This window comes from Xenopus laevis, chromosome 2S (assembly GCF_017654675.1).
Source record: "Xenopus laevis strain J_2021 chromosome 2S, Xenopus_laevis_v10.1, whole genome shotgun sequence".
NCBI classification, from domain to species: domain Eukaryota; kingdom Metazoa; phylum Chordata; class Amphibia; order Anura; family Pipidae; genus Xenopus; species Xenopus laevis.
This window is the reverse complement of record NC_054374.1, coordinates 79,436,711-79,461,156: the sequence shown is the minus strand read 5'-3', so window position 1 is coordinate 79,461,156 and position 24,446 is coordinate 79,436,711. Positions and strand designations below refer to the sequence as shown.

The 24,446-nt window shown below is 38.1% G+C and overlaps 1 protein-coding gene and 1 long non-coding RNA gene across 5 annotated transcripts in view; one reads left to right on the top strand and one right to left on the bottom strand.

Annotated features, from left to right (window-relative positions):
• LOC108709587 (potassium voltage-gated channel subfamily KQT member 4) overlaps positions 1-10,617 on the bottom strand; it is a 65,132-nt gene extending 54,515 nt beyond the window's left edge. Inside the window, exon 1 of one of the 2 annotated variants that reach the window (XM_018249577.2) lies at positions 9,917-10,617. In XM_018249577.2, the coding sequence (XP_018105066.1) occupies positions 9,917-10,185 (269 nt within the window). In that variant the 5' untranslated portion in view covers positions 10,186-10,617. The remainder of the gene's footprint in view (positions 1-9,916) is intronic. The other variant, XM_018249576.2, reaches the window with a different exon arrangement.
• On the top strand, positions 10,471-23,198 carry LOC108709588. 3 transcript variants are annotated; one of them, XR_001934658.2, is made up of 5 exons: positions 10,471-10,611; positions 10,795-11,014; positions 12,072-12,538; positions 18,925-19,058; positions 22,558-23,196. It is a non-coding gene; the product is annotated as an uncharacterized LOC108709588 (long non-coding RNA). The 3 variants fall into 3 exon arrangements; XR_005965847.1 differs by lacking the exon at positions 10,471-10,611 and having other exon boundaries at positions 10,790-11,014; positions 12,072-12,156; positions 22,558-23,198; XR_005965846.1 differs by lacking the exon at positions 10,471-10,611 and having other exon boundaries at positions 10,790-11,014; positions 22,558-23,198.
• The last annotated feature ends 1,248 nt before the right edge of the window (positions 23,199-24,446 follow it).

Below are 24,446 nucleotides of genomic sequence, written 5' to 3'. Positions count from 1 at the left end.
TTGTTTTATTTCATACATTAAACAAGAGATGTAAACCAATTAAACTTCCTTTCAAACGTCCTGTTCTGCCAAGTCACAATCAAATACTAAAACAAATGACAGACGGACAATAAAACACCCAGACACTTTTGCATTAAAAAACACAGAAATTGCTGTTTCACAATAAAGTAATTCCAATAATCTTCAATGGAAATCTATTTTTGGGAAGTCAGTCACCCTCCCAAAAGGCAACTATGTGTGGGTGACAAACGCCCTGTGAGCCATTAATCAAATTTACTGCTCCTTATCTCAAAACAAAAGCTGAAGCTTGGTAAGCATATTAAGTGTGGATCTAAGCACAATTCTCCATTAGTGCTTTATATATATTTTAATTAAAAGAATAGAAAAGTATATAAGTAGTACATAGGTATATATTACTATATTATTACTTTAAATCCAGTCTTTACCTTGTGTCTTAATATGTAGCTGTCGGGCACTAGTGTGATGTTGCAGAGGTGTTAATGTCACTGTTAATGTCACTGTACCTGCACCAGGACCAGAACACCGCTGTTGTGCAATTAGAACTTGGCAATGCAATGCAAGTAAGTGGCACTAAATTAGATATTTAAATTCCAATAATGCCAATGGCCTCATCGAATTTGACTTTCTCAGGCCAACTGACATATTGCCCCTTGGGTACTTGCTTTCTGCTTTATGAACCATAGTACAGTGTGTCCCATACGTTCCATACTGTTGGAAAATATTTTTGTGACCAGTTACATGTCTTGTGATTCATTTGTTCAATTTCCTTTCTACTTAGAAAATATTTTTGCAGGATTAAAATGAATCCTGATGCCTTCTCTGAAAGACACTTTCAGACGAGCACCCCAACCTCTGCTACATGCAGCTATTTTAATAGTGACCTGCTGATGCAGATTTAGGGGCTCTGTACTGAATCAGCCAATGTATGTATAACTTTACACCTGTTTTTTTCTTGTACATCTGCTTCAAGATGTGGTTTTGAGATCTAATACACAGTATAATGAATAGTGCCTGGGAATTTTATTCCACATTATGATCCAGCCTATTGTGTTTTAAAGAACTTCAGATAACACATAGCAATGCTTCCAAAAAATCCCCAATAAAATAAACTGTTGTTCATTTTAAATTTAAATATTGTGCTTTCTAAAAATGATTTTGACCCAGACGCAGAGCTTTGCGCCTGTACTAGTGGCAAAGGTAGGTTGCGGCAGATTTTTAATGTCTGTATTTGGCACATGGAAGATACAGGGTTTTTGTACAGGGTAATGACTTGCCAGTGGACATCCATGTCCTATGGAGCTATAGCATGTGATATACCCACTAGGGGGGTTATTTATCAAAGGCTGAATTTCGGATTTATGTGAATTTTTTTTTACAAAACAATTCAAATGTACTCAGAACTCAAATGGGAGGTTATTTAAAAACCTTGAAGTCTAATATTTGATTGAATAGTCCCGACCCAAAAATTTGAATCAAATTCAAATCGAGTTTTCGTCCGAAAAAAAACCCTCAAATGTCAGGAAGGCAATTAACATATTCAAATGGTTCAACAGACCTCTGTAAAATGAACTCAGCAGGTTTTAGGTGGCGAATATTCGAATTAGAACTGTTTCCATGGTCGAGGTGTAAGAAATCTCAAATTCGAATTTACATTCGAGTTGGTGCTTTTACATTTGAGTTTGGACATTCGAACCTTAAAGGGGTTGTTCACCTTCCAAACATTTTTTTTAGTTCAGTTGTTCACCAGAAATAAAGACTTTTTTCAATTACTTTCCATTATTTATTTATTTTTAATTTTTTTTCAAAAAAGTTGAATGTTCGTGTCTCTGGTGTTTCAGTCTGGCAGCTCAGTAATTCAGGTGCAGACTCTAAACTGTTACAATTTTGCAACATTTAGTTGATACATTTCTCAGCAGCATCTCTGGAGTATTTGCAACTATTGTATCAATGCAATGCAAGGTGGTCGACCCCGGGTGGGCGACCCTGGGTGGATGACCCCCTCCCCGACCCCCCTCCCCCAGAGCTGCTTTAGCTGGGTGGGTGACCCCGTCCCCAAATCTGCCCCTAGGGATCATTTTTGAATGCAAGCACAGTTGCATTTGTGCAAATTTCCCCACTGACAGTAGCATGTAGCACCCCAATGACCCCATTCATTAAAGGTATTTGCATCCAAATGCACTCCTTGCACTTACCTATAGTTGCGATCACAAACACTGCTTTCTACCTGCCTCCTATTCTGAATTTGGTGGAAGTACAACAGTTATATTCTTGGGGAAAAGGCTGAAACACGGTAATTGTAATTGAAATTGTACTTTGCTCACTGCACTTGCAGTTGTAAATGACCACTCCTGTGTACATAAACTGTTGCAACTGGCACTTTTTGCAAATTGTACCTATAGATGACAAGCCCAACCCCAGGTTAGCAAGATTGTAAAAGAGCTCTTACAAATTGCAGGGTTTGTTGAGGAAGGTTTGACACTATGCAGATTATAACAGAAGAAAGTTTTGGATCAGCCAGGTATGAACATTGCATCTGTCGGTGCACATAGCATCAGCATATGAGGAAGTGAAATGATGCTACACTTCCTGGAACTACAGAAAGGCATCAAAAAACATATACAAGATCTAATCTATTTAAGCAACACAAGGCTTTAGACATAAGCACCTTCATGACCCACTTATGAAGTTGTAGTATTTACCTTGCTTTTTTTGCAACAATCTGTGGAAAGAATTCACCCATAGTTGGGAAAGGAAGCTGTGTACAGCTTAGCCCTACAAAACCTTTAGATCGTATTTGAATCTGAAACAGGCAGATGGAAAAATAAGGTGGGAAGGAGGTTTATGGTTGAAAATTGGTTACTAGGCTTACAAGCAGAGCAGCAACAGCTCTTTAACTTGTATTTAGCCAACAAATGAAAAGAGAAGGAACAAGGAATGTCCTGTATTTGGAACAGACAATAGAGCTCCCCTTTTATTAGCTAATACAGAGAAGAGAGGTTTTTTACGCTTATTTATTATTAAATTCTCCCAAAAATTTGCTTTGCGGGAAAAAATCAGATTTTAATGATTTTTTCGTAATTTTCACCCAAAAACTTCGGGGTATTACCTGAATCCCAGCGCACATCAAAAAATCATTGGGACTTATATGCAATCTCGACAGGTCTGAGATGCCAGATTTTAAAAAATAAAGACTTTTCCATCCTCGGGGTTTAATAAATTCCGAAAAATTCGTGATTTTTTAAAAGTCTGTAGTTATATATAAAAAAAAATCCGAAATTTTGCGTGATTTTTGCATTCTGAGTTTAGTAAATAACCTCCTAAATGTTTGTCCCAAGGTTCTTGGGGGCTTGGGAAAGATTGATTTTAGGGGTCATTTTAAAGTGCAGCAGTTAAGGTATGTTGTTTAAAACAGTAAGGGTCTTATTTATCAAAGTCTGAATTTTTCGGATTTTTGTCTGAAAAGCCCGAAATTTTCATGCTAGTTCAAGCGCAGACCACAGAAACTTCCAATTAGGATAGGGACCTCTCCCATTGACTTATATACAACCTTCTGAATTTTTCCATCCTTTGGGTTTAATAAATCTCAAAAAATTCAAGTTATTTTTCAACTAAAAATTAGGATTTTATAGTAAAAAAAACAAATCAAATTTTTAGAGTTTTTGGCATTCGGACTTTAATAAATAACCCCCTAAATGTTAAAATAACAAATAAAAAACAAACAAATACAAAAGTAATTGTACAAATGATACCTACTGTATATTGGCTAACAATAAAAATATATTGCAAGCTTTTGGAGCACCGAGGCCCCTTCGGCAGGCAAAATACTAATGAAAGCTAGAAAGGCACAGCATATATACTGTTAGATCAGTGAAAGGTATTCATGGCCAATAAATTAGGAAGTTACAGATAGAGATCAAATGTAGAGATAATACAATAAATTAGGGTGGGTTGTAAATAGTCCAGGAGTCTGGATTCAGTCAGGTCACATAGTGTGACATGAAACCTGACTCTAAATTAAGGCAAATTCCCCTAAATGTTAAGAAATGGCTTGTCTTAAAATCGACAGACTTGTTTTGGTGTGGAAGAGCAAATATAGTTCTCTATGATAAACGATGAATAAGAAAGAATTAGACTCTAAGTAATGAATTATTGAAGGGAGTTTTTGGAATTTCCATTTCTAAGTAATAAATATTTCATACAAATATATCCTCCCATGCGAATGATTACAAATATATGTACATGCACAACCAAATAAAGAAAGCAAGCAATGGTGTATGGCAACACAGTTGTGAAAATATAAGTATCAGACAATGAGGCAAATTCACTAACCTCCGAAAATTCGCCAGGGACGGCTTCGCTCACTGCGCAAAACAGTGGCAGGCGTATATTCGCCAGGACAATGCTAATTCACTAAAATCCAAAGTGACGCCGAACGCTGGTGAAGTTTCGCTAGCGTTACTGCGTCAAGCAAAGCGAAGTTGCGCTAGCGTTGCCTAATTTGCATACGGCGGGAAGTTAAAGTTCAATGGACATATATATGTTGCAGCAAATACATTACACTACACATTACACTACACAAGCCCGGGACACATGAGCCCAGTGTATAGCTTATGTGCCATGTTAGAAAAATGTAGGGGGAAGTCGGTTACCCCAAAAAAAATTATGCTCTTTTTCAGCCTATCAATTTTTTTAGTAACTCCTATCTACTCTATTGCACTTAGCCTGGTCTGAGGTGGCAAAAGCAAATCTGGTGCAAGAGGTAACGTTTCAGTAAAATCTGCATCTTAGTGAATTCGCGTAGTTACGCCCCTTCTCCAGAGTGCAAATTCACCAGGCGTTAAGGAGCAAAGTACCGCTACAGTCCATCTCCTTCGCTAGCGAAGTTACGCCATTGTAGTACCGAAATTACATCACGTTGGCGAATTTTCGCCTGCGTTAGTCAATTCACCCTTTAGTAAATTTGCCCCTATGTGACCGAACTAAAGTTTTTGAACTGAACTAAATTATTTATACTTTTGTTGCATGTGTAGTTAAAGTCGTGTGTTAGAAGGAGACATGGTCAACTTGACATCACTCCTGATGTCATAATTCAGGGATCCCTCAAATGGCTCGTATGACAAGTGGAGGCACCTGATCAATTCCAAAGTATGAGTGCTCTGTGAATCAGCTATAATCCCAAACTTTGTGGATACCCTCCATGGGGGTGGGGGGCAAAGCAATGAATGGGTACAGTTTAGGACTACTGATTATTTTCTTTTATGAAAAGACACCATGTTTCGGGGAGTTGAAGCCTATGTGTTGGCTGGCCTTTTTATTAAATTTGCTTTCAGTTACTACTGAAAGACCAAACAATATCCACAAAGTTAATGGGTACCTGCATTTAAGCAATTACATTTGTTTTACTCTGACACCATTTAATCCCAAAAATATGTCTTGACATAACTGGTGGCCAGTGTGACTTTAGTGACAAAACTTGTAAACATACTTTTTTTTCTCTCACTCACTCACTCTCTCACTCACTCACTCACACACACAAAAAAAAGATATGTGATGGTACCTACTTGGGGGCACATTTATCAAAGTGTGAGATTGGAACTCACCACAATAAAACTCATTTGCTTTCTAATTATTCCTATGAGATTTTTATTAATATATTTATTAAATGATGAACTCCGCTGAAAAATACGATTCTAAAAATCCCATAGGATTGAATAGAAAGTGAGTGAGTTTTTCTGTGGTCATAAATCTGCCCATAAGATTCTATTTTCTCTGTAGTTTTTCCTCCTACTTCCTTCACCAGCCTCTATAAAGACTCAAGACACATGAATCAGTGTAAAACTGCAGAGACTGTGTTCTTCCTTCTGACGTTATGTGGTAACTGGAAAGTGTGTCTTTAAATACCAGTCAGGAGCAGCAGACATTACACAGAGATGCTGTCCGATGAGAATCCCAGATGCTATGCAAGCACTACATCCAAAGGCTCGCTAACTTGACTGTGAAGGAATAAGCAGGCTTTAATACTATGTGTTCCCCTAGCAGATAAACAGGAATCACAAAACCAGTTTTGTGTGAACCAAAGGACAATATATATATATATATATATATATATATATATATATATATATATATATATATATATATATATATATATATATACTAAACAAGGTAGCTCCAGCACTCTCAATATATAACCCCCTGAAAAAATATTCTTGCACAACTGAACTGTAACTTTCTTAAAAAAGACACTTTTAGTTACAAAGTTCGTACAAAGCATGCATAAGCTGACGCACAGGTCTATTGTAAATTTCCCAGATGCCCCCAGTCATTTGACTTGTGCTCTAATAAACTTCATTCACTCTTTACTGCTGGACTGCAAGTTAGGGCAGTGACACACCAGGAGATTAATCGCTAGCAATAAATCGCTGCTTCTCTGGGCAACTAATCTCCTGCACTCTCCAGTAAAAAACTTTCCCATAGGCAATAATGTGAATCGCTAGTGGTAAAACCCATGTGTCGCTCCAGTCTCCCAAAATCGCTTTAAATTTCCTCTTGTAGCAATTTTTGGAGCCTAACAATAGAACAATGGGAAGGTAAATAGATAATAGCCCCCTGAAACATGATAACAGCTCCCTGGTAGATATGAGAATAGCGCTCACTAGTCATAATCTAATTCCAACTGAGACTCCTCTAGTTACATTGAGTAGGAGAAACAACAGCTTGCCTGAAAGCAGTACCATTGTGAAGTGCTGGCTCATTCTGAAAGCAAAGTATCAGCCAAAATGACCTGAGATTGCTGCCTACACACCAATACTACAACTAAAAAATATACTTGTTGGTGCAGGAATAAAATTTTATATGGTGGAGTACATTATTTGCAGTGTAAACAATGTATTTTAGAAATAAAAACTAGACCATAAAAATCATGACAGTATCTCTTTAATAAAAACATAAAGAGGTGAAAATGAAACTTCAATATGAGAATAACAGTCACAAACAGAGAATAGGAGGTATTTGAAAAAAATATCTTATATATTTCTGGTGAACTATCTGAAAACAATTAAACATAATCGTCCCCCTTAAGTGTTTGGACTGATGTCAGATAAATGTGCAAAGAAGATTTAATAAATCATTCTTTTACATGACATTTACAGTGAGAGGTACAATATTTAAGTTATGTTATCACCTATTATCATCCATGTCATATGGGACCTTTGATGTTTTGATGTGTGTAATTTTGTTTTACCATGTAGTGGGTATAACCTATATATTTTATGTCAAACCAATTTTTAATTTGCTGTTTCTGTGTATTGTTATGCATGTTTATTACATATGGGTGCTTCTGTGACACATGGGGGTGCCTATACAATACCAAAAGATACAGTATGTGCTCCGTTAAACAGCTATAATGCTCATAGCAGCCCCCTTTCAGATTTCAAAAAGGTTTAAGTGCATTCCCCCGAGTGGCCGCCTATAATAGCCTACCTGGAATCCAAGACCAACGGTCACTTACAGAGTTTTGTGCATCCCTGTGCAGGAAGCCCACTCATATTGTAAAATATATGTCATGGAGGCACCCATGTGCACCCATGTGTAATAAGCATGTACATAGTAGTAAACACAGATTCTAACTTTGTATTGAATTATTATTGAATTACAACTTGCTTTCTTCCACTTGCTTTAGAGTTGTGTGACTTTACCTACTGTTGGCCACACAGCTTTAAGGCACATGGTGTATTCTGACTGCTGCTGCTCTCTGGCAGAGAAGAGTGCCAGTCAATTACTATTGAAAAGGAAAGTGTCCTATTGGATGCACACAGAATGGTGACAGGTTGACCACAGTGCCAAGATGTTTGGACAAAACGTTTTGGCTTTATGTTCATCATGTGAAGCACATTACATTCAATAGGACTGGTGACAAGCAGACAGAGGAATTTTGACTGCTGTTATACGCTAACATAGGGTGACATTGGTCCAATTGCCCTGAGTGTCATTGGTCTAAAGCAAGTGGGAAAGAAACAGAAAGCTCAATAGAATCTCTTCAAAACAAAATGTAAATCCTGGGAGGCACAGACCAAGTGAGCTTAACCCTTCTTCTGTCAGTCATACAAAACATCTACCTAAAGGTAGCTATTTATTTGTCCTTATAAATACCTCAGCAAACTCCCACTACAGTGTTGCCAAGTAACTCTAAATCAATTAACTACCAATTCCAATAATAATAATGTGACCTACTGAGCATAACATTTATTAGTCAAGGTATGTTTAGACTTCTTTCAAGTTCTTTTCAGACATACTAGCTATATTGATGTTTCCCTACTGAAAGTAAAAAAAACCCATCTGATGAAAATAAAATTGTGTTGTTTCAGCAAATTTAATTTTGAGCTTTGTGCAGAATTTCAAAACAGGAAGCAAATGTTTCTTTATTTAATTTGTATGCAGACTCCTGGATATGCTTTCATCTAAGTTGCTGTCAATTCCTGTGTCACCTCTTTAGACACAAATGTGTCTTCTAAAATACAGAACAAGCAAGTGCATATGAATATGAATAGTGTTATTTATCAGGTTTCAGTAATTGTTACATTATAGCCCAATTCTGTTTGTACTCAGCAAAGAGTATTTGTGTAAGGAGCTATCCTAATCATATAAATTATTAAATCTACATGTTGTGAAATCATGTTAACTGGCCATTTATACCGTTATGCCTCAGTTTCTGAGTGTCATAACTCTAACCAAAGACAAAGCGCAGTTTGGCCTTCAAGATTCTTATCCTTATCACAGACTTATTAATGAAAAGTTTACAATTATAAGTAAAAGTTATTTTTATTAAACTAAGTTGTTTAACTTGGGTTTAGATTAAAACTCTACAGACACTGAAGATAGACAGACGATAGATGATAGATAGATAGATAGATAGATAGATAGATAGATAGATAGATAGATAGATAGATAGATAGATAGATAGATAGATAGATAGATAGATAGATTAGATAGATGATAGAAAGATAGATAGATAGATAGATAGATAGATAGATAGATAGATAGATAGATAGATAGATAGATAGATAGATAGATAGATAGATAGATAGATTAGATTGATGATAGATTGATGATAGATAGATAGATAGATAGATAGATAGATAGATAGATAGATAGATAGATAGATAGATAGATAGATAGATAGATAGGACATATGATGCACAGGTCCATATACCTTAATGCTGAATAATGTTGGTGACAAAACTTAACATCATTTAAAAAAATAAATCATAATGCATTGAGAGTTTAGTGACACAAAACTGCATTCACTGATGGGGTTAACAAGACGTTTAGACATTGAATTATGGAAGTGCTGGCAATCAGTTCAAGAACATACAATAACTACATTTATCTATGATTATGTTATATTTACATAGCTCAATTTAGAGAGTGTTCATCATTCTCACAGCCTCTCACAGAACAGGAGGGGTTTCTTCAAGGACCAGTTTGTATTTGTTTTGGGAAGTAAATGGGGGTAACACCACAGAGACATAACATACAAACTCCTTCCACAGGCAGCACTAGTCACACTTAAACCCAGAGACCCAGTAGAATAAGATTATAGAAGTGTAAGCAGTGGGTCAGTGTGGTACCTGTGCTACCCTGTGGTACTATTATGTATCAATATGAAAGTCAGTAGAAGTAGAACAGGGAGCAAGTGTTGTAATAGTGTTATAGTGTAGTGCTATTACTATTACACCTGGCACGTGTGTTTATGTAGTGGAGGGCAGGTAGGAGCAGCTGTAGAAGACACGCTAGAGTGGCCCTTGGTCTCCAGTACAAGACACACTCATACACGTGCACTATAGAGAAAGTTGCTGAGAGCAGACATGTAAAGGCAAGTGTGTGGGCTACTTACATGAAGGCATGGTATATAAAGGCCCAACCTCGGGGTCTTTCCAGTACGTTGTACAGATAGTTCTGGAGCCGCCGGTACTTCTTGTGAGAGGATGAGCTCCTCGAGCCACCCGGGATTGGGGTCCCCAAAAGACCCAGACGCCGAGGGCTCCCTCTGTCCGTCTGTACAGCCGTAAGGGCCATAAACTCCATGCCGCTCTCCTGGCCGGATACTGGTGCCAGCGAGGGAAGCCTCCCATTGTCCGCCTGAGGCTGTGTCCCCACTGCCATTATCCCTCGGGAGGACGAGGGGCAAAGAGTGTTCAGCTCATGACAAGGAGAGGGCTTTGACGTGACGGGGCTGCCGCTTGACAGGACGCTGAGTTTTGTTCTTAAGCTGGTGACGAGGAGAAGTTGGAGTTGAGCAGAGAGCCCGGGGGTGATACACTCTCAGCTTGAGCTGACACGAGCTTGATAAGTCCTGGCCACTGGCTCATCCTTAGGGAAGCCCGGCAAATGGTAGTGCGGGGGGTGAACTTATTGCGCAGGAACCTGAAGGGAGTTCAGCAAATGTTCTTACGCCCAAAGTGTCAGTACCGTTGAGTTGCCTCAGCCGCTCTCTTCCCTTCTGTCAGACACTGTCCCGTGTGCGCTAGCTCCTCACAACTGAGCCCTCCCCTTCTTCATCCTGCTCCTGTCCTCCCCTTCTAAGTTCTAGTAAGTCCCACAAACAACTGCTGCTGTGACTCCTTTGTTTCTTTCATTACAGCCCGTTTTCTTTTACTCTCTCTTCTTCTATTCCTCCTGCCTGACCTGTTCTCTTTCTGCCTATCAGCATTTCCTCCCCACGCCCATCTTGCTTCCTTCTCACTGGTATCACTTCATTTTCTTTTGCCACAGGCTCTGCCACCCAACCTCAAGGCACCCTTTGAAAATCCAGCTGAAACTACATCTCTCTGCAGTCCAGACCTAGCTGGGTTCAATGATGGAGGTGTGTGTCCCAAGTCACAACTGAAGAACAGATCACTCAACTTTACAATGAGAAAGACCTGGACATTCAGTGCCAGGGAAACATAAAGGCACGTAAAACTGAAGGATATTTACAATGACTTTGCCTGAGGTAATCTTCCCACCTGCAGGGAAAATATAGTATATATAATATATGTGTCAGTTACTCAAGTCTAATCTTATAAGAATAGGGTCATTGGCCTGAACTAACATAAACAATTGTATATAGCAACCCACCCCAAGCCAAGTTTGCAGTATCTGATCAGGAGAAAATACAAATGAATGCTCCTGTATTTCTGGGAGTCATCTGAATATACAACCACACCTTAAACTAACAAATGATGGTCAAGTGCACAAAATGCTTGTAGGAATAACCATGGGTAGGGTTTTAGTATAATGGGTATGATGGGAGATCAGAATCACTGGGTCATTTTTTAAAATTCTATTTGTTATCCCAGGTGACCATTAGGCTAATAATTGGAGCCCTCTTGTGAAAGGCCCTGCCACCTTAGTAGGGTAGGACCCTATGATTATTGATAAAGACACGACTAAACAATAATGTCTCTCATTCATGGGATGGTTCTATAATATTGGTTCTATAAACGCTTTTGGTGTTTTTTTAATATCTGTTTTTAAATCCTACTCGTATAATTGGCCTAATCAGAGTATTGTCAGCAAAATGAAAGAGGGGACTGAAGCTGAATTTTACACTTTGGTTTGGATAACATGAAGCAGGAGCAGCCGGGGCAGATTGCCATCTCAGCAACTAACATTTTCTCTGGTGTTTAATCACTCTCAGTTAGTGAATGCATGCAGCTAAGCATTGCCCAGTGCCGAGGCTGTACCAGTGTAACGCAGCCCCTCCCAGTGCTGACAGAAGGGCATTTGGCTTTGGTGGAATGAATCTTGCCACTCACCCTCCCTGGCATTTCTCTAAACACCAGCTCACTGGGCAGCTGTTGAAGTCTATTAGAAGTTAGCTAAATGCATGTGCTGGAAGGAAGGCAGTGTATACAGGCATCTGTGCCAATTCAACTAAGTAGTTTACAGAAACACAAAATTCCCAAGTGTTTTTTCATTCTGTCTTTTAATACAAAGGAGCTCAGTGGTAGTAATAAAGGTGTCTTTTTACTCGTTTTTAATAACTGTATTATTTTTGTTCATTATAGTGGTCACCTGAAATAAACTACCCCTATTGCATGTTCACAAATCGTACCCACAATTAAGGAAAGGAGAGAACTTGGAATGTGAAAGGTGCGTAAAACTTTCAAATTAAGAGGAAATGAGAAGAGGAAAAAGTGGAGCGGAAAGAAAAGAGAAAAAAAAAATCGCAATAAGAAAAATGAGAAGGCTGCACGAATACTTTGTACAGAAGTAAATAGAGTGACTGTGACTTCTGCTTCCTGGGAGTGCTTCATACAAATGTTATTGCAGATGAAAGGACTTAATGGCCACTGCTGCTTCTTGTAGACCCTGGGCACATGCCCCTTTTGCCCATTTCTTAAATCAGTCCTCAAGCACAATTGATATAAGGTGGCAATTGCTAGTGATAGGGAAATCCTCCATGAAGGATCCGTCAGTTTGCTTACTCAGGCGCTAGAGAGCTGCTTACTCTTATTATCTGCAGGCATCGCGGGTAAGCACTCCCCTCCCTACCTCCTGCTGTTACCTCTGCTCTTTAAATGTGTTTAGTAATGCTAACAGAGCATTTACTAACGAATAGTATTGTTATTCCCTTGATACCTATAATATGCACTTCTGTTTTTCTCTCCCGTTCTGTTTCCACTTTTTCTCTTTTAGCAATCTGTTTATTCTGCTGTTTCCATTAACCCTTAGTTACATCCTGCATTCTTGTATGTGTGTATATCAGAACACAAATGCAAGATTATATCTCACAACACAACATGCAGAAAACTTAATAAACCAGACAAAAGATAGTACAAGTGTATATCTCTTCTATTTCTTTAGGTCTGTTTCTTGTTTCCCCAATCTTCTTCTGTACACTAGCCTATTCCTCTGGGTACAGCATACAAATCTTAGCAGTGTTTGTAACAATAACCCTGTGTGCCTGATATTTTTACCTACGCACCTAAATTGCTGACTATGTATTTTACAGCTCAAATACTTTTTCACACAGATGGGGGCAAACCAATCTCTTTCAGTAGTCTTTCTTTCTCTTTCTTAGCTTTGATTTATTTATTTTTGTAAAGAAAAGACAATTTTAAACATTCATCACGACAGCTGTCATTAAAGGAACAGTAACGTCAAAAAATAAAAGTGTTTTAAAGTAATGAAAATATAATGCAGTGTTGCCCTGCACTAGTAAAAATGCTGTGTTTGCTTCAGAAACACTACTATTGTTTATATAAATAAGCTGCTGTGTAGCAATGGGGGCAGCCATTCAAAAGAGAAAAGGCTCAGGTTACAAAGCAGATAGCAAATAAGCTCTGTCTTTCTAATGGTGTTATCTGTTATCCATTAGTTAACCTGTGCCATATAGCCGTTTGTTAATTTCCGACATTGCTCCACAGCAGCTTGTTTATATGAACTATAGTAGTGTTTCTGAAGCAAAGACATCAGTTTTACCAGTGCAGGGCAACAGTACATGATATTTTCATTACTTAAAAACACTTTCATTTTTTGGTGTTACTGTTCCTTTAAGCACAACATATAGAGGAGGCCTGGTAAGGGGGCATTTGTCCTCTGGTTTTTTGGACTGTTTCAAGCAAGAATATGGCCACTGCACCAAACATTCAATGCAGGAACATTATTGTGAGCATGTAGTACATATTGAATTAGCTGCCACTATACTGGAACCCATATGCAATTTGTTTGACCACCATTATTCTCCTCTTGAATGCTGCAGTAGTAAAAATACCATGATTGCCATATGTATAAAGCTTCTTTAAAATGTGAATAACAGTCTACAGCAAGCACTTAATTACATGGTTAATTAGCCATGCAGGATTTGTATTTTGCGTATATGGTTTTAAAGAATGGAAAATAGTGGTTTAGCTATGGCACACTAAAGCTGGCCATAGACACAAGGATCCGATCGTACAAATCGAGTGATCGGTCGTTTGGTCGATCGTACAGGTTAGAAAATAATATCTCTGCGTGTATTGCTGATTGTACGATTTTCAGTGGGAGACTGTCACTAGCTTTTGTCGGACATAACTTTCGTACGATTGCTGTCAGGGGCAGAACATCGGCTAATCTGTTCTTTTCTACTTTATTTGATCTGAATGGTTAATGGCAGGTCGGGAGATGGGGAAGTCCAATCGTTCGAGGATTCGAACGATTGGATCTTTGCATCTATTGCCAGCTTTAGGGGCAGATTTATTAAGAGTCGAAGTAAAAATTCTAATTTGAATTTTTTAATTTTTTTGTTGTCAAAACCCTCAAATTCGAGTTTGAATTCGAATTCAAATTTCAGGATTTATCATACTCTGGCCCTTAAGAAAAAAACTTGAATCACGTTTTTTTTAATTCGATTCGAGTTTTTCCAATTCAAATCAAATTTAAATCGAGTTTTCTCATGTGCAAATTATGCCCCATGCACATAGTAAAACATTCATGCCTTATGCTATACGCACTGGGAAGGATCAGTCACTTCTCTGCTGCTGGCAGAAGGAAGGCATCATGTCACATTAGCCCGAAATACAACTGTGTTCATCGTACTAAAAGTCCAAACAAACAGGTTCACCCATTCTGCCTCTCTCTCAGACATACACAAACAAAACAAGGCCGTCTCTTAGGCTAAAAACACATAGGACTGTGCCTCAACTTCTCTCCGCCTGTGCTTTTATCTGTTCCTTTGTGTAGTTACACAGACAGGCACAGCATTGGCCTACCCACAGATATACAGAGCAGATTTTAGTGTGACAATGTAGATACACGAAGGATTCAATGGGGCACATCAGTTTCTGTACAGCTGTGGGGAAACGCAGGGGAGGAAGCCAAGGCACAGCCACATGTACTCAAAGGTGGCCATAGACGCACAGATAATATCGTACGAAACAATATTTCATACGATATTTGGTGAGTGTATGGTGGGAAAAGAGCCAACCAATATTGACAGAAGACTTGGATATCGGTCAGCTCTTCGATCGGGCTGGATGGAAAATTTTGATCGGGTGCCTTTGAAGGCCCCCATCGGCCATTGTTGGTGCTGAATCATCAGATACAGGTAGAATTCTATTGTTTCTACCTGTATATCTGACTATTGAGCTCTACACGTGTGTATTGAAACGAAAGATCTTTTCCAAGAAAGATGGTATTTGTTATGTCTATGGCCACCTTTACACATAAGAAGGCTAAAATGCTCAGACTGGGGGCCTTATTTATCAAAAACCTGAATTTAAATAAAAAAAGTCAGACCATACTAGAATCCAAGATTGGACCTTATTTATTATTAAAAAAGCATGATTTAATCGGATCGGGGACAAACTCGACAAAATCGAACGAAAATCCTAATAATACGATTTTTATAGTCAGATTTTTGGGCTAAATCCAGTGCAGACCACAGAAACTGATAGGGACCTCTCCCATTGACTTATACACAACCTCGGATTCAGACTTTTTCCATCCTCTGGGTATAATAAATCTCCAAAAATTCAAGGTTTTTTTTCCACGAAAAATATGGATTTTATAGTTGAAACACGAATTGTTCGAGTTTTTTTGCATTCAGATTTATAATAAATAACGCCCTTCATCTCTTATATATACATAGGCATAGCCAAACATATATACAGGTTGTCTACAGTTCCCTGACTGTCTAAGCCTAAAGCTTAAAGACATTATGAAATTACCTCAGAAACACTGACAGAGCTAGGGCTAGGTCCGGGTATAGCAAAACCAGTCCTAAAAAAACCAGCACATTGGGTTCATGTCTGACACCACAACCCCCAACTTTTCCTACTTTTGTACAGTCTAGAATTTCAAAAGCTACCTGCTATTTAGGAGGGGTAAGTACCATTGGGCTGGGGGTGGCTTGGGGCAGTTTTGTAAAGGAAGAACATTGCAACCACTTATTAATAGTGATAAAAACATGTACCTGAAGATCATAGGAAATTGTTAGCAATTTTAATTGTATTAAACTCACAGTGTGCAAGATAGATTCATGCAGACAGACAGGTGTAGCATTGAGGTGAAACAGGTTTCGGAATATATATTCTTTATAGTATGTTATTGTAGTGTAGGTCAGCTAGCTCAGAGCTTCTCCAGACAAAGACCTAACATAACGAGAGCCAAGGGAAGATAATTCAAGCAACAATTTGTGTTTTTCTTCAGCCTGCATGCTTCCTGCATTAGTTCTATGTAAATATAGCAGTACAGCATCTGTAATCAGGTTGGGAATGTCCTGTTGTCAATGCTGCGTCTGACTGCTCTACTCTGCTCAGCCCTGCCTTCCAGCATCTGACGTCCAGCAGATGTGGCAATTACAATACTGGACCACAATGATATAGCAATACTAAATATATAAGAAACCTATTAATTTCAACCATCACTGTTTCTTTATACAGTGCTTTAAATCAAATACTGGACTTAAGGGTTTAAGATGGCCATAGATGCAAAGATCCGATTGTTCGAATCCTTCAACGATTGGCCTTCCCCATCTCCCGATCGGACTTCCCCATCTCCCGACCTGCCATTAATAACTATAACCTTTCAGATCAAATAACGTAGAAAAAGAATGGATCAGCCGATGTTCTGCCCCTGACAGCCCCTACGAAAGTTATGTCCGACAAAGCTGGTGACAGTCTCGCACTGAAAATCGTACAATAGCCAATACATGCAGAGATATTAACGGCAACCTGTCCAATCGACCTATCTGTGTAGGACAAAAAATGACAGGACTCTCCATACACGGTCTGAAAATCGTATGAATGCTCGTTTCGTATGATCGGATCTTTGCATCTATGGCCAGCTTTATAGCAGGTAAGAGAAATACAGACTGGGTGGAACAATCTGTATCTGTCACCACATTTTAAGTTTCTCTGGAGCCAGGATTTCCCATACATACATACACACTATGCCAGAACATTAGTATTTTTAGGTTAAGTGCTTGTCTTGAAATGGGACAGTATTGGATAGTGCCTTTGCTTTATAGCAAGAAAGTTGCTGAAAGTCTTTTTCCTTTTAGAAGTGGCACTTTGATTTCACATCAATCATTTGGAGAGGAAAGCACCAGGACAACCTGAGTAGTCAAAAAAATAGGAGTTCTTTTAAAAATCGATTTATGTTTAATCCCAATTGTTCTATTCAGCTAGGTTATTCTTTCACGTGGTTTATGAACAAAGGAAAACTGAACCAAGCCACTTACATTTAGGGTTTAGACACCCATATCTTTTTCTCAAGTTACAAACAATATAATGCAAATCACTATAATGCAATACACAAGAGCCATGAATAGCCTGTAAATTATATTCTTCGGAACAGAGATTAGTGATGTTATCAGTTATAACTGGCGCTTAGTAATGTAATTTGTGTCACCTGATTCACTGAAACGTGTGTATCAGAAAAAACTGATGTACCTCCCTGTTGTGAAATATGAATACAGGTATGGGATCCGTTATCCGGAAACCTGTTATCCTGAAATCTTAGAATTATGGAATGGCTGTCTCCTATAGACTCCATTTTATCCAAATAATCCCAGTTTTAAAAAAAAAAAAATCCTTTTTCTCTGTAATAATAAAACAGTAGCTTGTACTTGACCCAAACTAAGATATAATTAATCCTTATTGGAATCAGAACCATCCTATTGTGTTTATTCAGTGTTTACATGATTTTCTAGTAGACTTAAGGTATGAAGATCCAAATTGTGGAAAGATCCATTATCCAGAAAGCTCCAGGTCCCAAGTATTCTGGGTAACAGGTCCCATACATGTACTATGAATTAAATCTTTATATTTTACAATAGGGGTACATTATTCCTTATATATTCCTTATTCTTGATATGAAGAAAATGTATGACAAGTGCATCCTCTGTTGTAAAAAGGATTTACTAGGGGGCCGATTCACTAAATTCGAGTGAAGGATTTGAAGTAAAAAAACTTAGAATTTCGAAGGTTTTTTTGGGCTACTTCGACCATCGAATGGGCTACTTCGACCTTCGACTACGACTTTGAATCGAAGGATTCGAACTAAAAATCGTTTGACTATTCGACCATTCGATAGTCGAAGTACTGTTTCTATAAAAAAAACTTTGACCCCCTAGTTCTGCAGATAAAAGTTACCGAAGTCAATGTTAGCCTATGGGGAAGGTCCCCATAGGCTTGCCTAAGTTTTTTTGATCGAAGGATATTCCTTCGATCGTTGGATTAAAATCCTTCGAATCGTTCGATTCTAAGGATTTTATCGTTCGATCGAAGGAATTATCCTTCGATCGTTCGATCAATTTTCTGCACTAAATCCTTCGACTTCGATATTCGAAGTCGAAGGATTTCAATTCCTAGTCGAATATCGAGGGTTAATTAACCCTCGATATTCGACCCATAGTGAATCAGCCCCATAGTCTCATAGGTGACTTTTAATATCCTAATTTACAACAGTGGGAACAGGGATTACATCACATGGCACCAATTATAACTGATGACATCATTAAGCACCATTTATAACCATGTAATTTAGAGGATATTCCTGGCTCTTATATATTAGAAGGATATTGTCATGGAACTCTGAGGAGACTTTTATTTTATTTAAATTTCACTACAGGGAGGTACATCTGCAAATCAGGTGACACAAATTACATTACTAAACACCAGTTATAACTGATCACATCACTAAACTACACTTCTAAGAATATCCATGGCTCTTGTGTAATGCATTATAGTTTTTTGCCTTATGCTGTTCCTAACTGTTCACTGAAAACTTTCACAACACATTCACTGCCAACAGCTTTTATCTATAGGACTTTAGCGAGTTGTACTTTAGCTTTAGTGTTTCTCTTACTATATATGCTGAGTGCTAGCTTTTGTATTAATTAAAAATGATCAGGCAATATATGTGTTTTTTTTCAAGAGCTAATATCAACATTAAAGTGAGCTCCACTTATTAAAGAAAAAGCGCTCAGAGCCACGAGAGAGAACAAGAAGACTTTTAAGGGAGGGTGTGTCCATATGCTGATTGAAGGAATAGATGAACAGACATTTCTGGTAAGTGAAATTTACTTTTGTCCCTATGTCCTTGAACAGCCCCCATACAGTATGATGATTATAAATGCCTGGGGAAATGCTCATAAAATGCCTTTCCACTTTACTTAATGCCATAGAGGTGCAGTATATATATCGGGGATCTTATATTTTTATGTGTCCCCTAAATGCTTAAATACACATAAACCCAAGATCCTCAGATCCCCACTTCAGCACTTCCAGCTTTCAGTTACACCATCAGAAAGTGTCATGGGTTGGGGGTATTCCTATTAGCTAAAGTTAAGACTTCTTGCAATACATAAAATACAGAGAAGGGGAAAACTTTGGTAGCAGGCCAAAAGATGGTACAATGTTTTTTTTTTTTCAGTGCAGGCTAGCAGAACTATAGTTCATATAAAATGCTTTCATTTATTGACATTACTGTTGCTTTAAAATAATTGATGTATTTATAAAGCACTCTCCTCAATGCAAGAATATGTGCTATGCTTGGGGATTACATAAATTATCCATTACAAGAAGTAACTGGTGCATTTATAAAGATGTCATTTATTTTAGGCCACACAAAAACCATCATTTATGCCATTAGTTTAGACCTGGCATAACCTTAGCAATTAATGGGATATTATGGCATAAAAATTGTTGGCTGTAAATGGCACTTTTTTACACAGCTTCTTTTAAATTAAAACTGTTTGTAGGCCAGAATTTTACATTCTGTTAAACCAACACCAAATTAATTACACAATTCTTAACGAAAAAGTAGAATTTTACAATGCTTATAGGTTTATTTATCGAAATTTGAGTTTGTGTAATGTTAGAAGTTTTTTTCTACTTAAACTCAAATTATAAAACATTTTAAAACTTGCTCATTTATTTTAAAAATGTGAATGTGATAGAAAAAATAAGAATAGCTGCAATTTTTCGCCCTGTCTTTTGAATAGGTCAAAAAATTTGAAAAACTTACATAGAAACTTGCCTTAAAATTGCCGATGATGGCTCCCATTGGCTTCTACTTGAACTTGGCAGCTATTAATTGGAACGTTTTACATTCAAGCTTTATGAATTTTTTTGCTCTCAATAAATATCGTACATATGATGTTTTCAGAGCATGATCAAATCCAAGAGTTTTGCCAGAAAAAAATAATTGAAAATAAAAAATTGACCCATGTTTTTGATGAGGAGATCGGCTAGGGAAGCAAAGAAACCCTACAGATCTTAACCAAGAGAGGTAGGCTGGACCTGAGGCCTGAGACTCAGGCACCTACAATGCCTGAAACCCAGAGTATTTCTCCAGTAAAAGGTCACCTGTAAGTTAGCCATCTCTGAAAAAGGTACAGACTTATAACCGCAAATATTGAAAAAAAGTACAGGTCTTAAAACTAACTGCTATATAAGGGAAGTGCCCAACTTTGAGAGAAAAATACTTTGAGGATAGAATCACTGCTCACGTGGTTATGTTCTTGGGGTGGGGTTATGCATATGTTGAACTTTAGCTTTAAGTTACAGTCCAACAGTTTGTCTTTATTATAGGATGTGAAATCTTTTTCTTTATATAGCTTACTGCGTTATTTTTGTGTGTTTAATTTTGTGGCCTCACGATGGTGTATGGATGCCATTAGGTGAAGGAAGCAGGCAATTGTGTTTTAGGCTACCTACTTTCTCCCATGACTAATACTGAGAGGATTCAGGAATTTTTAAGTTCGGATAAACTTTTTTGCCCAATATAAGCATTTTCCCTGAAAATTACATTATAAATTCCATTGTTTCTTAAAACCTTCCTCGTGACTTAAGGGTAAGGGCACACCTGGAGATTCCGGAGATTTAGTCGTCTGGCGACTAATCGCCTCTTGTTTTGGGCAACTAATCTCCCTGGATCTCCAGGTATTCCCTTACCCTAAAATGGCAAAAAGACCTTTTGCATTAATTGAGACGTAACCCCGTTGAAACACTAAGGGGCCGATTCATCAAGGGTCGAATATCGAGGGTTAATTAACCCTCGATATTCGCCTAGGAACTAAAATCCTTTGACTTCGAATATCAAAGTCGAAGGATTTAGCGCAGATAGTACGATTGTACGATCGAACGATTAAATCCTTCTAATCGAACGATTCGAAGGATTTAAATCCAACGATCGAAGGAATATCCTTCAATCAAAAAAACTTAGGAAAGCCTATGGGGACCTTCCCCATAGGCTAACATTGACTTCGGTAGCTTTTAGCTGCCGAACTAGGGGGTCAAATTTTTTTTAAAGAGAAAGTACTTCGACTATCGAATGGTCGAATAGTCGAACGATTTTTATTTTGAATCCTTCGATAGTCGTAGTCGAAGGTCGAAGTAGCCCATTCGATGGTCGAAGTAGCCCAAAAAAACTTCGAAATTCGAAGCTTTTTACCTTCGAATCCTTCACTCGACGTTAATGAAAAGCTTAGAAATTCAGCTTAATGGAAATTCTAGAATTCAATATAAATTCCTTTTAACTATGTTGTACATACCTATCTACTAATAGTGGTGGTGGGAAGTCATGAAACATGGAAGTAACATACCTCCCAACTGTCTGTTTTCCACAGGACAGTCCTGATTTTGACAGTTCAGCCATTAGTTCCTCGTTCCTTACTGAAATGTCTCAAATTTCTCTTTGATCTCCTGTACTGACGCCAGAAACAGATACAACGTTTCTGAAACCTAAATAAAATAAGAGGCTTTCTGGCAGATTGCCCAGAACATTAAAGGGGTGGTTCACCTCCAAACAACTAGTTGTTTTCAGATAGATCACCAGAAATAATGACTTTTTCCAATGACTTTCTATTTTCTATGTGTGACGGTTTTTCTAATATTGAAGCGTAAAGTGTAATTTTTCACCTTCTGAAGCAGCTCTGGGAGGGGGGGGGTGCTGACCCTGTAAACTGTTCTAAATGGATACATTTAGTTGATACATTTCTTATCTTTGTCCCTGCTGAGCAGAGTCTCTGCGTTTCATTACAGACAGCTGTTAGAATTGATACAATAGTTGCAAATACTCCCGACATGCTGCTAAGAAATGTATCAACTAAATGTTGCAAAATTGTAACAGTTTAGAGTCTGCGCCTGAATTATTGAGCTGCCAGACTCAAACACCAGAGACACGAACATTCAACTTTAAGCTTAGTTTTTGGAAAAACAGTAAAAAATAAATAATGGAAAGTATGTGAAAAAAAGTCTTTATTTCTGGGGAACAATCTAAAAACAACTGAATTGAAAAAGTGTTTGGAAGGTGAACAACCCCTTTAAACACTGCTTTTAGATACATTTGTAACAATTTAAGATAAGCAGCTTAAAGGGGGATTTCAGCTTCATTAGCAAAACTGGTATAACACATAAAACAGTGCACTAAAATTCCCAGAAATGTGTTCAAGCTTTCATAACTTGCCAAATTTTGTAAAATGGACATGGTAATGGGGTGGGCCATAAAGTGGGCATGATAAAAGTTGACTTTTTGTCCCTCTTTCTGTTTTTCAAATGTTGGGAGGTATGACGGAATGAAGGCAGAACCAGATCTGAAGCATTCCGCAGCGCTCTCCCTCCCCACGGCCCAACACAACACTATTATTCCTTTCTGGGAGAACTGAAGATGGGCACAAATGAGCTGACACAGGAAGGGTAAGGATAGACAAGGAGCTGGTCCAATGATTCGTGAAACTAACAGTGTGCTTCTCTGATGAAAAATGTTACAATAAATATCCTCAATTATGGACCCATTGTGCGTAGCGATGAGTGAAAAGTTTTGCCATATTTCGCCACGAAAATGATGCCCATAGACTTTAATGGGTGAAAAAAATCACATGTAAACAATTTGTCACACATCTGGGATTTCGCTGCCTGGCCCTGGAAGCTATAGTATTCTAGAAGGAACAGGCAATCCATTCCAGTGGTCCAGTTCACATTTTGGAGATCACTTTCACAGGAAGGCTGTGCTGTGGAAAAGTATTTAATTTGTAGTTAAGTGTTAGTAAAGTCTCTCTGAGCAGGGCACAGAACAGGAAGGTTACCTGTCTGTGTTAAGAACTCCCAGAGGGGCTGGGGGTGCTGCCTGCTACTACAAGGAGCAAAGGGAAATATGACCAGGTTATTAACATTGAGTCAAGACAAGTGATTGAGGTGCTGCCAGAATGTGAGCCAGTCCAGAAGCTGATGAATTTGTGTCCCTGGAGGGTCAGAAGGGCATAGTGAGAATCCTGAATATTCCATTGTGTGTAAGTCATCCTGTATGGAGAGAACCTGATCTTGATCCTTTGCTTACCTGCCAACCATTGCTAATTTCCCCCAAAAGTTACACATACAGGCAGTCAGCTTGTCACACAGGTAATAGTCCAGTAATCTTCTTGACTGCTTACATAGTACAAACCACACAAGTTTAAACCAATCTGCCACTGTTAAACTCTATGTTTCAGTGTGGCTCAGAGAATAGCAAGGTTTGTACACAAAGGGCTACAAGGCAATTCTATCTAACAAATTATCCTTAATAACTAAAATCACTGCTTTAAAACCATTTACCCCATTCGTATGCACAATTGTACTTATGTGCTTTTTTTGCCTCAAATCAGCAGATTATTCAGTTATAGATAGTACATGGATGTTGCTCACATGGGAGGCCTGAATAACATAGTTACATAGTTAAGTTGTGTTAAAAAAAGACAAAAGTCCATAAAGTTCAACCCCTCTAAATGAAACCAGGCGCACATACTTACACACAAACACTCGTATAGACCTTAATGGATAAGACAAGAATTAAAGGCAAGAACTACTAAACCTGTGAAAATAATGGTCACCTATTTTAACTGCAGGGTCACAATCTTCCCAAGCGTTGAGTACTGGAAAATTAGCAGCAATAGCTGTGAGTTATAGCTTCCTATAGAAATAGCACACTGAACGACCTTATCAGTTCATTCAGCTGACCAGGAAGAAAAAAAACATCCCTCACCATGTCAAATAAGAGGGAGATCAGGCCTTAAAGAGATACTGACACCAGAAAATAACCTTTTTTTATATCCATCATGACATTATCTTTGAATGCATACCTCCCAACTGTCCCTTTTTCTGAGGCACAGTCCCTCTTTTGACAGCTCAACCTGCAGTCCCCCATTTGTACTGGAAAGTCCCTATTTTCTCTGCACCAAACAGCCAGAAAAAGAAACAAAGTTTTAAACTTAATTGGCCTTTAGCAGAGAGCACAGTGCAAATAAGATACTTTGTAACAATTTTGAGAAAAAAACTGTTTATATAAGGAAAATTATTTTCAAACTTTCACAACCTGCCAAATTTTGTAAAATTAACATGGTAAATAAGGGGCGTGGTCAAAAATGTTGCTGCGCTACATGCGAAAACATTTTTTGTCCCTCTTTTTACTTCCAAAATGTT